Consider the following 11,680-nt stretch of genomic DNA (forward strand, 5'->3'; position numbering starts at 1 on the left):
ATCGTTACAAATGAAAATTTTTAAAGAAACTTGAGTTTATCCTAGACTAGCCATCAGAGGGAAAAAAATGAAAATGGATCCTTTCTTTGTTTCTTACCGCAAAATTAGTTCCCGGCAACTGAAAGATTTAAATATAAGAGCACTAGAAAAAAGACATGAGATTTAAAAATACGCTTATTAGGATTTCCCTGATGGTCCAATGGTTAATAATCTGCCTGCCAATGCAGGGGACATGAGTTCGATTCCCGGTCTGGGAGCATTCCACATGCCTCGGGGCAACCAAGCCTGAGCACCACAACTACTGAAGCCCACACACAACCAAAAGTAAATTTTTTAAATATATACTTACATATCAGGGGAATTCCCTGGCACTCCATGAGACTCCATGCTTTCACTGCCAAAGGTGCAGGTTCCATCATGGGTCAGGGAACTTAAGATCTTGCAAGCTATGCTGTGTGGCAATGAATGAGTGAATGATAGGGACTCAAAAAAATAGGCAAAGGGTATAAATAGCTCCAGGGAAGCAAAAATAAATGACTAATAAAACATGGAGAAGTGTTTGATTTTATTCATCGGGAAATGCAAATTGGTAAGCACTTGCTAGAGTTGTGGGGGAAATGGGCCCTCAAAACATGGTGTTATCAATTGATGAACTTCACAGAGGGCAACTTGAGGCAATTCTGCTCCTGAGTATTAATCTTAAAGGTTTGGTTACAAATATATATGAAATGCTGTTCATACAGGGATATTCTTTTCAGTGTTTTTTGCCTGTAGCAAAACTATCTGCCTGTAGCAGAACTATCAAGGTTCTGGCTAAGTATATCCGTGGAACATCCCCCCTGCAATGAAAGACTGGAGAGATACAGAATAGTCCTCACTATATAAGTGAAAAAAAATTCTAGACAGTGGATTCCATGGAATCTTATTACACACATATATGTATATAGTATTATATGTATGTATATATGCAGTCCAGTGGTTAAGACTGCTTCTACTGCAGGGCATGGATTCAATCCCTAGTTGGGAAACAGATCCTACATGCCATGTGGTGTGGCCAAAAAAAGTATATAAACATGAGCACGCATAGAGTATTTTAGGAAGGACACATAAACTGGTAATAATGGTTGCCTCAAGGAAGGACCCAGGTTGCTGATACCCTCTGGTACTTTATAAATACTGTACCATATGCATTTTTTCTTAGCTAAAATGACTAGGGTTAAGAAACAAAAACCAGAAGTGCATTCTTTCAGCCAGGCATGAGCTGAATTATGTATTCAGTTCTATGACAATTATGTATCACTTTCATGTCCTGTTTTCTGATAGTTTCTTTTCTCCAGGGTAAAATTCTGAGCTCTCTTCCAAGACAAAAACCTGCATAGCCGGGGGCTCAATAACTATTAATAATTGACAAAAAGAACCCTCTGAGGTGTGCTATTCCCCCACTGAATTCTTTCAAATTCTCTGTGCCTTCCCTGCCACAATCATTCTGTAGATTCCATTTGGATGTTTGAATCCAAATATGCCCCCTTGTAGGTGACTTGAGTGGGACCAGTTGGGTAGGAGAGGTTGGGAGTGTGTCTGCAAATCTAGTCGGCGATGGCTCGCTTGCCATCCTCAGTTGGGGATGATAAACTCCTAACCTTTCTGATTCTATTCTTAATTCAAAAACGGAAGGGAAGCAGTCTCTTTAAGAACTGTTGTGGCGGCCCCGCCCTTTTAAGAGATCAGCTGAATCTGTGAGTCACATGACTTCAGCGTCTCTTCCGTCCTCTGAAGTTGGGACCACATGAGCGGCTGTGAAAAGCCTAGCCGGGGTTGGGGGTACTGTGCCCCCAGCCCCGTGCTCCTCCTGAGTCTCCTGACGGCAGCTCCACTTGGCCTGCTGGGGGAGGAGACCCGCCAGGTGAGGGGCTAGAGCAATAAGTGTTTCAGCGTATGCTGCCTTGAAGGGTGGTTGGAATCTAGGACAACCGAAGGGTGGGGATGAAAGGTGCTTGCATTGAGGAGTCCGGGTAGCCATGGGTCACGGTACAGGATTATGGAATAGGACGGATATGGTAGAATCTGGACGCTGACTTAGCCCTGTGTGATCCAGGTCCAAGCAAGTGTTGGATATTTTTCTTCCTCAGCCTTGTGCCCTGATCTCTCCACCAGGGTTAGGGCAGTTTTGGCTCTGCCCACCTCTCCTCCCGCCATGTCTGCCCTTTACAGTGAGGTTCTCTTAGCTCCCACAAGCATTCCTCTTGCACTCTTTCCCCATCATTTTGCAAGCCCCCTCTCATCCCCAGACATCTTTGTCCTGTGTCTCTCCCTGACCCTGTTCTCTTGACCATCCTCCACTCCTTGTTCCAGGTGTCTCTGAAGGTCATCTCTAACTGGCCGGACTTTTCCCAGAACCTGCTTCATATTCAGGCAGTGGGCACCAACTCCACGCTGCACTACGTGTGGAGCAGCCTGGGTCCCCCCGCAGCGCTGTTGGTGGCCACCAACACCCCCAACAGCACCCTGAGTGTCAACTGGAGCCTCCTGCTCTCCTCTGATCCTGACGGGGGCCTGATGGTGCTCCCCAAGGAGAGCATCCAATTTTCTTCTGCCCTTGTCTTTACCAGGGTGAGGAGGTTGGGGGAGGTCCAAGGGGACGAGTGCAGAGAAGAGGGTTGATTCTAGTCAGAGAGAGAAATTGAAGACTGGGAGTAGGTGAAGTACAGTCATGTGTGAGAGCCTGGGGTGGGGCCAGTGATGGTGTGGTGCGGGATGGTGATTCAGGAGAAAGCTGGACTCAGGCAAACCCTGTCCCTCCCCACACAGCTATTTGAGTTTGACAGCACCAACATGTCCGATGCGGCCTCAAGGCCTCCAGGAAAATCATATCCCCCATACTCCTTGGCCAATTTCTCTTGGAACAACATCACTGACTCACTGGATCCCGCCACCCTCAGTGCCACGTTTCGAGGCCACCCTGGTCACGACCCCACTGGGGCTTTTGCCAATGGCAGCCTGACCTTCAGGGTAAGGATATAGGGAATTTGAACTCAAAAGGCTGGTTTATGAGCGTGGGAATTAATTATAGGGGTCGCCTTCCAACATAGGCATCCACCTGCCTCCCACCTCTCCCATGCCTGTTCCATTGTAGGTCCAGGCCTTCTCCACATCTGGCCGACCAGTCCAACCCCCTCGCCTCCTGCACTCAGCGGACACCTGCCAGCTAGAGGTGGCCCTGGCTGGGGTCTCTCCCCGGGGAAACCGCTCCCTGTTTGGGCTGGAGGTAGCCACCTTGGGCCCAGGCCCTGGCTGCCCCTCAATGCAGGAGCTGCACTCCATCGATGATGAGTATGCCCCTGCTGTCTTCCAGGTGAGACTTCCAGCAGAAAAGCAGACAGGTTGGGGTGTGAAGGGGGACTCTATCAGGACCTCAGAAACGTTCAACAGTTTACTATTTATCAACACTTCATTCAGTTCCTTTAAGTGCTGAACGCTATGCTAATGACTTTAGCTCAGAGGAAAGGCAGTACAGTGTGACTATTGCTCTGACTGGTGGGATGTGCAAGGGCCTGGGGTCCCAGAGTTGGGAGCTGGTGCAGGCTTGCTGAGTGTTGAGGCTGGGAAAGGACTCAGTGTCATCCAGCTGTGAGTTCTAGAACCAGGCCTAGGATTTAGGACAACTCAGGACAGAGGGAGGCTGTGAAAGGGCGGGGGAACAGAAGGGTCCAGCATCTTTTGTCCTCCTCAACCTATGTGTTTGCATTTCTCCTCAGTTGGACCAGCTGCTATGGGGCTCCCTCCCATCAGGCTTCATGCAGTGGCGACCAGTGGCTTTCTCCCAGAAGCAGGGCAGCCGGGAATCAGCCATGCCCTGCCAATCTTCCCCGCTTTACCCCAACTTGGCATACCTTCTCCCCCAATCACCCGTTGTCCGAGCCTTCTTTAAGACCCAGAACAACTTCTGTGCCTTCAATCTGACATTTGGGGCTTCCACAGGCCCTGGCTACTGGGACCAACACTACCTCAGCTGGTGAGAGTCAAGGCCTGGGCCGTGGGTTTGGGAGGTTGAAGTGGAGGAAGGCTAGGCCTCTCAGCCTTCCCTCCTGAGCCTGACTCCCTCTCTGTCTCACTCTGCCTGCTCTAGGTCTATGCTCCTGGGTGTGGGCACCCCTCCAGTGGATGCCTTGTCCCCGCTCATCCTAGGCATCATGGCAGTGGCCCTCGGTGCTCCAGCGCTCATGCTGCTGGCAGGAGGCCTGTTTCTGCTGCTGGGCCACAAGCGGTACTCTGAATACCAGTCCATAAATTGAGGCCTGCTGTCTAGAGGAAAGGACATTACTCGACCTGCCTTGCTGGTCTGCAGGTTTGAGGGTCAGTATTCGCAGCCAGCTCCTCCTCTTTGCTGTCTTCCTTTTCGGTAGAACCTCGGATCAGCCTCAACTTCCTGGGGGACCCAGGTGGGGCTTCCTTCCAACTCTGAGGAGGGACCAGACACAGAGTGATTGCTAGAGGGAGGGTCCCCTGCTTGTTGCCTCCCCGTTCCTCCACCATCCCATTTCCCTTGAATGGGACTCACAGGCCTAAATGAGAGAGGCCTTTTGACCGTTTGCTGCCCTGGAAGGCATGAAATAGACTAGTTTTTTTTTTCCACAGGGCTTGTCTCTCAATATGGTGCGTTGTTGGGCAGGTTGGGACCTGGTTCCAGGGAATGAGAGGGCTGGAGGAGGGGCGTGGAAGGCAAGTTCTTTTTGAAGCCCCATTTCCTCATCAGACCTAGTTCTCTCCCTTGCCATGGGACCAGGCTCCTGCCAGTCACTCTTCAATATGTGGATCTGGGAGGTTTCTGGTGCAGTCTGAATCAAACAAGGACGGGACACTTGAGGTTGAGGGGCAAACCCGACAGAAGAGCCAAGAAAGACTGTGGTGTTAATTGTTTATTATTATATACACATTCAGACGGGGTTAACATCAACCACCATGCCTTCCAGCCACTCCCAGCCACCACATGTGTGGGCATGCACGCACATACACACACACACACACCTCTTAGGAAGCAGGTTTCCCTGTCTGCTCCTCTTCCCACAGGAGAGATATGACTGGGCACTTTGGAGGTGCAAAGTTACAGGGACCTAAAGGGTTGGAAGACAGGAGTCAGTCACTCTGGGCTAGAGCAGCTGTAACGGACTTGGCTGAGGCTAAAAGGGCCTACGAAGGCCAGTCATGGACGGTCCTGAACCCAGGTCCCCAGAAAGTTTTTCACCAAATAGGAAAGTCCTATTTGATCTGATGCCCAGCCTTTACCTAAGGCATAGGCATGTTTCCAGTCTCTTGGAAGCCCTCTGCTTAGACCCCCAGCACAGAAATGGTCAGAGTTTTGGCTATGCTCCACCGGCTGCCTCTGGCAGGAGGCTGCAGAGTGGGGAGCAGAGTCCAGCCTTTGTGGGCCCCGGTGGCAGTGGTCAGAGGCTGCTAAGGAAGGAACCATGCCTCTGCCCCTGGTCCCGTGTCCTCAGCATTCTTAAGGAACACGGCTGTCCACCTCTTTCCCTGAAAGACTGTTCAAGTCCCTCCCACATCATTGTCCCAGGCTCCTAAGATGAAGGGGAGCACCCCAGGCTGTGATTGGATGGCACCCCTGTCGGGGCAGTAGGTGGGTTCATCCCGCCCAGGAACAGAGGGGGCGGGGCAGCTCAGCCCCGGGGGCGGGGCCTGTGGTCTGAGGCTGAGCGGGCATGGTCAGGGTAGTCCAGGCGGCTCTCAGAGGCGGTGAGCATGCGTTCAGGCTCCAGCACGAACATGTAGTAGAAGTTCCACATCAACATGGCCAGCAGGGGCAGGAAGGTCAGGCCGTAGCCGAAGCCTCGGAAGGAGCGGCCCACAGCGAAGGTCAGCCAGTATATGAGCCTGGGAGGCAAGCAGAGGTCGGGCTTTCCCTGAGGGAAGTGCATCAGCTAACAGGCTGACGATAGGGAGAGTGGAGAGTGAGGGAGGCAGACGGGGGTTGGCTGGCGCAACTGATACCTCTGAAAACAACCAGTGTTCGTGCACCGACATATGTGCCAGGCACGGCACTAATCACCTTAGGGGCACTGTTTAATTTAGACCTCACATCTCAGTGAAATGTGTATATTATTCACCTCCCTCTTTGTATATGTCTCAAATTTGAATTAAAAGGTTTTGAGTAGGCAACATACATTTACATGGTTCAAAATTCAAAGGCACCAGCGAGTAGAGTGAAATGTTTCCCTTTACTGATTCCCAGATACTCTGTTCTCTTCCTTCACCTCTTCGCCTCTATTCTACTCCCACCCCGGACATCCAATGTTATGATTTCTCGTACATCGTGAAGTTTTCTGTATATATAAGCAAGGAAATTTATGTTTTCCTCCCCTGTCTCTTTTTTTTTTTCTTTTTTTTGAGGTTTGGGAGCATGCTATTCCATGGGGTTGCAGAGTCGGACATGACTGAGCGACTGAACTGAACTGAGTATACTATAGAGACTGTTCTGCACATTGATTTTTTCCCCCCATTGAATGCATCTTGGAGGTTATGTCATTGTGTGTGTGTGTTCAGTTACTCAGTTGTGTCCGACTCCTTGAGACTCCCTGGGCTGTAGCCCACCAGGCTCCTCTGTCCATGGAACTTTCCAGGCAAGATTACTGGAGTGGGTTGCCATTTCCTACTCCAGGAGATCTTCTCAACCCAGGGATTGAACCCACATCTCCTGCATCTCCTGAATTGGCAGGTGGAGTCTTTACCACTGACCCACCTGAGAAGCGATTGTGTCGTATCAGTATATAAAGAGCTTCATTATTTTGCAGCTGCAGTACATTCCACTGTGTTTATTTCCCCTTTTGTAGATGGAGAAACTAAGATTCCAAAAGGTTAAGATGCATCCAATGTCACATATTGGGGAAACAGTAAAACCATGATTTGAACCCATGCGTGTTCATCAGCCTCTCCTGCCATTTTAGAGGGGCTGAGGGAAAGAAGAGATTAAGGAAGCCAGCTTCAAGAGAGCTTGAAGCCCAGAGGGGTGGATCAGGCACAACTAAATTTCCCCTTTTGGAAGATCCATTCAAAAATACAGACCCCTCAGTGGGAGGAGGGCAGCAGTTTCCTCTTACGAAGGGCCACCTATTACAAAATTGAGATGCCCCTATATTTTCCCCTGTGTAATAGAGGGAAGAGTACATGCTGCAGGTAACTTGCCCATAGAGAAGGACCCTGGATGAGAGGGAAGGGACTGGGGTTCCAGTCCTGCCTCTGCTGCTGACAGACCTATGCCACTCTTCTCCCCCAGTCCGTAGTTACTCCCTCTAATAGTCGTTTCTCTCGGTAGAATCAGTAAGATGGACCAGACAACCGCTGGTCCTTTAACTCCTTGCTTAAACCAAATTAAACCAACTTCTTATCTGAGACCAGCATTCCCTGAGAAGGAGATGGGAGGCTGAGTTACATGAACAGGAGCATAGTTATCTTGGAAAACATCTACTGGAAGAACATGCAGGACTGTATGATGGTCAGGAGACTGGCAGGACAAATGACCATTAGACTACACTTAGAAGTGACAGGAAGACAGATTTTAGCTTAATAGGAAGAATGCTTTAGCAATTAAAGCCACCTGGAATTCTATATGGAAAATAACAGAACTTTCCTAGTGGTCCAGTGGTTTAAGGATCCACCTCCCAATGCAGGGGACACAGGTTCAATCCCTGCTCCAGGATGCTGAAGCATGGTCCTACATGCTGTGGGACAACTCAGCCCCTGTGCCCCAACTACCGACCCGTGCCCTGGAGCCTGCGAGCCCCCATTACTGAGCCCACACGCTGCAACTACTGAAGCGCGTGTGCTTTGAGCCTGTGCTGCAGCTAGAGAGTAGCCCCCACTTGCTACAATTAGAGAAAGCCCTTGATCAGAAACAAAGACCCAACACAGCCGTAAATAAATAAATATGATAAAATCTCTTTAAAAAGAGAAAATAACAAAAGGAAATGTATTGGGGGGGGGGAAATGGAAAGATCTGCATTTCTGAAAGACTTCAGAAATTCAAGGGTACCTTCTGGGTTAACATAGTTTACATGAAAATACCCCTAAAGATCTTCAAACTCTAAATGAAAGGAGAGTAATGAGGCTGCTATGAGACCTATGTGCCCTCAATGGGGATGAACAGGACAATCCCTTGCCTAGCCCCCACCCACTCCCATTTGATAAGCAGAATTTCCTGCCTACAGGGAAAGAGACGGGCTAGTGAAGGGACCAGGAGCATTTAGCAAAGTAAGCACTGGGAGAGCAGACTGTTGGGAGTCAGAATTGAGAGCTACTGTCAAAGACCTGAATTGACTAGAGAATTCCAGAGGTTAGAGTCAGGCAGAAGTTTTTAGCACAGTATAAAAGAGAACTTTCTAAAAATTAGGACTTTTGATAAATGAAATAAGACTGCCTCATAAAGAACAAAGCATTTGGTCACAGGGGATGTTCAACCAATGTTCAGCCAATGGCCACCTGACCAGAGTGTCACAGAGGAGTGGTTGCAATGGGTGGGAAGTTGGTCTAGGTGACACCCGAAAACCCTTCCCTTCCTGTTCTAGGTTGATATATGTGTCTTATGAAAGACATAGGAGCTGCCAAGTGAGGTAAAGTGCAAGGCAGAAAGTAGGCTCAACCTTCCAGGGTGCACATTTGGGCTGATTCAGAATCCAGAATCCCCCTGGCTCTCCAGACATTCAGAGGCCCAGGTCCCTTAAGCACCACCACCTCCTCTGTGCCCCACCCCCAGCCCCAACTCACCGGGAGATGGCAAAGAGACCAGTGAGTAGAGGGAGCAGTTTGAGGGTATCTTGAGGCAGGTAGGTGGAAAGCACGGCCAGGTTGAAGAAGTAGAGGATGAAGAGCTGGACTGACTGGGCCACATACCGCCGGTGGATCTCCACCTCCCGCCGTGGCTCCCCAAAGGGCCGAAGGGCAGAAAAGCACAACAGGCTCAGCCCGTACACCAGGATCCCTGGGTGGGGTTGGAGAGCACACAGGATCAGTTTGTAGCATGAGCATGGGCTCTGCACCCTGGGTGGGGCTGAGGTGGTCCTGGAGTGGAGGTGAGCACACCAGGGGACAGGGTGTGGGAGGCCCTGAGGGTCCAGGTCTAGTGATGGGAAACTTTGCTGCCCTCCAGCCCAATTCTCAGACGCCCCCTCCCTTCCCGCAGGGCCCAGGCTCACCCAGTACAATGGGGAAGGTGGCGAAGACCCCACAGCGCAAGGTGTAGATGAGGCGGGAGCTCATGGTCGGCAGGCGTGGGGCATCGAAGGGCAGGAAGGCATATGCCCCGTAGAGCAGGCAGGGGAAGAGGATGAGGGCAGCTCCCACTGAGGCCACGGCTCTCAGCACCTCTCGGCCCCCACAGCCCCCACAGCCCCCGCAGGAGTGGCCAGGCGGCTTCACCACTGCTTCGGCCCACTTGCACTCCGGGGGCTCAGGGTGGGTGGCCCGCGGAGGCAGGAAGGTCCGGCGGTGCTCGCCCTCGCTGGCCTCACAGCACACAACGAGGTCCTCCTGGGGCCGCCGCTCAATGCACTGTAGGTCGATGGGCACGAAGGCCTGGGCTGCCTTCTCAGGCAGCAGGCTGGCTTCATCTTCAGGCAACTCCTCTAGTTTGGTGGGTGGCTCTGACTCGGGGGGCTCAGGCTCAATGTTCCTCCAGCCAGGGGGATCTGGGAACGGGGCACTGGGCTGGGGGCCAGTTCCCCAAGGCAAAGTGGCAGCCTCACTTACTATGCTGTCTAGACCATCCTCGGTCCCCTCTCTGGCTGTGGGAGACTCAGCCGAAGACCCCACTCTAGAGGACTCAGCTCCAAGAGACTCAACCCCATCTTCCCCTTCCAGCTTCCGGCCGTTGGGGACCAAGGCCTGGGGTGGGCTCTTCTCCAGGGTCTCAGGCCCCTTCACTTCCAGCAGGGCCAGGGTCTCGGGTTCTGTCATCCTGGGACCCGACTTCTCACGTCTCACTTCTCACGTCTACCACAAAGTCATGTCACCCTGGAGGGAGCAGAGCGAAGTTCTGTCAGAAGCTGCCATCCTCTGGCCCTCAGGAGGGGTTGGTAGAACCAACTCTCCAGGGCAGCTGGCCTCATGGACTTTAGACCCTTCTGGGATCTTAGAGAGAACCTGATCTGGAAGAAGTTGTTCAAACAGTAGGAGGCAGGAGAGAAGTGTGCAGCTGAAATGGAGGCACCTTTCGACATCAAATGCTATTCAGCAGGAGAAGGTGAGTCAGGGGGCACAGGCCCTGGCAGCTATGGCCTCAGCCAGCCTCCACCCACGCCTTCTATCCCCTCCACCAAACCCCCTGGGGTCATGGCCACCCTAACGCAGGAATAGGAGGAAAGGGAGATATTTAGAATTTTGCCAAAGGCTTTCTTCCCATGAAGGATCTTGTGAACAGAGAAGCTGCCCCTTCTCCTCCACACCTCCCCTTCCTCTGCAGATCCCCAACTGGAACTTTCCTGGCAGCTGACACCCATGATTTGCCAACAGATCTGTCCCAATGAGCTGGTAGTAGCAATACACCCTGATCTTTTGTCTCCAATCTGGATACTTGGTCAGTTTCCAAACTTCTCAGTAACCCACCCCCTATGTCTCTGGAGGGCCCGGGTGGATCCATTCTGACCTCTAAGTCTAATGAAGGTTGTTTCCCATGCCTCCTTTCTGGTCTTTGTCCCCTCCCTGCTGTCCTCCATCTCACTGCTTCTGGATGGGGCTGATTTCCCTCTCTCCACCTCCCCAAGGACCTCCTACCCCCTACTGTGTGGACCCATGACACCCTCTTACTTTCCATCTGGAGAGAGGTCGAGGGTCCCCAGCGTCCGGGAAGGAGCTGCCCAGCTCTTCTGCTGGCTCTACAAGTATTCCTTTCAGTCTCCCTCCCTTTACCTGTGTCTCCAAACCTGTCTGACCAGAGCAGGTGGGGCCCAGTTTAAAGGGGAAGGCCCCGCCCTGCTGAATCTGCCGACAGAAAAAGCATTAAAGGAGGACGTCATGCTTTCTGAGCCCAGAGGTGTGTGTTCTGGGAACATGGGATGTGTAGGAACTCCCAGCACAGGAAAGCAAAGGGGTAAGAGTGGGTTTCTGCATGAAAGGGCTCTGAAATAGACTGGGATGCCCCCAAAGAAGTAGAATTACTACCCATATTCATTCAGTATTTACTGGGCACCTATTTGGCACTATTCTAGGGACAGACACAGGAAAAACAAGATGACAGGCAAAGTCTCTGTGCTTAAAAAGCTGGCTCTTTTGGGGTAACAGATAATCAAGAAGCCTAGCAACTAAACCAACATGACAATATCAATAGGGAGAAACCTCTTTGCCAAAGTGATATCTGAGCTGTGACCTGATGGGAAATTTGGAGAATGAATGTTCCAGACAGAGGAACAGCAAGTGAAAGGCCAATGAGTGGGAAAGACAGGTTGTTTCAGGACAGAAAGGTCAGTCGATGTCTGGAAAGTAAATTTATGTTCCCACTACAGCGTGTACATGGGTCCACTAAACACTTTAGGTTTAAGGTTAAGAAAGCAATAGGAATCCAAGGTGATCTTTCCCATGGAAAGACCAGGCGGGCAGAAACATAAGGCTGTTGCTTCTCATTCCTGTGGATCTTTCCCCCTGAAGTCATTTGAGCCTTATGGGGGGAGGGGCAGTGCCT

The 11,680-nt window shown here is 51.2% G+C and overlaps 2 protein-coding genes across 2 annotated transcripts; one reads left to right on the forward strand and one right to left on the reverse strand.

Moving 5' to 3' along the window:
• The first annotated feature begins 1,759 nt into the window (after positions 1-1,759).
• On the forward strand, positions 1,760-6,802 carry GLMP (glycosylated lysosomal membrane protein). The gene is made up of 6 exons (XM_065902048.1): positions 1,760-1,903; positions 2,353-2,610; positions 2,809-3,009; positions 3,134-3,352; positions 3,756-4,012; positions 4,127-6,802. Exons 1-6 carry the CDS (start codon positions 1,787-1,789, stop codon positions 4,290-4,292), a joined length of 1,218 nt encoding a protein of 405 aa, XP_065758120.1. The 5' UTR covers positions 1,760-1,786; the 3' UTR covers positions 4,293-6,802.
• Positions 5,673-10,930, reverse strand: TMEM79 (transmembrane protein 79). Its single transcript, XM_065902057.1, has 4 exons — positions 10,810-10,930; positions 9,201-10,017; positions 8,773-8,986; positions 5,673-5,886 (listed from the first exon to the last, which is right to left on the reverse strand). The coding sequence occupies exons 2-4, from the start codon at positions 9,958-9,960 to the stop codon at positions 5,673-5,675; spliced, it is 1,188 nt and encodes a 395-aa protein (XP_065758129.1). The 5' UTR covers positions 9,961-10,017; positions 10,810-10,930.
• Positions 10,931-11,680: the final 750 nt, after the last annotated feature.

Source organism: Muntiacus reevesi, chromosome 1 (assembly GCF_963930625.1).
Source record: "Muntiacus reevesi chromosome 1, mMunRee1.1, whole genome shotgun sequence".
Lineage (NCBI taxonomy): Eukaryota > Metazoa > Chordata > Mammalia > Artiodactyla > Cervidae > Muntiacus > Muntiacus reevesi.

Coding starts and splice junctions, on each gene's coding strand:
- GLMP (XM_065902048.1), top strand. CDS start 1,787: ATGAGCGGCTGTGAAAAGCCTAGCCGGGGTTGGGGGTACTGTGCCCCC. Junction 2,611..2,808: donor CTGCCCTTGTCTTTACCAGG/GTGAGGAGGTTG, acceptor CTCCCCACACAG/CTATTTGAGTTTGACAGCAC. Junction 4,013..4,126: donor GACCAACACTACCTCAGCTG/GTGAGAGTCAAG, acceptor TGCCTGCTCTAG/GTCTATGCTCCTGGGTGTGG.
- TMEM79 (XM_065902057.1), bottom strand. CDS start 9,960: ATGACAGAACCCGAGACCCTGGCCCTGCTGGAAGTGAAGGGGCCTGAG. Junction 8,987..9,200: donor CACCTTCCCCATTGTACTGG/GTGAGCCTGGGC, acceptor AACCCCACCCAG/GGATCCTGGTGTACGGGCTG. Junction 5,887..8,772: donor GGTCTCTTTGCCATCTCCCG/GTGAGTTGGGGC, acceptor CTTGCCTCCCAG/GCTCATATACTGGCTGACCT.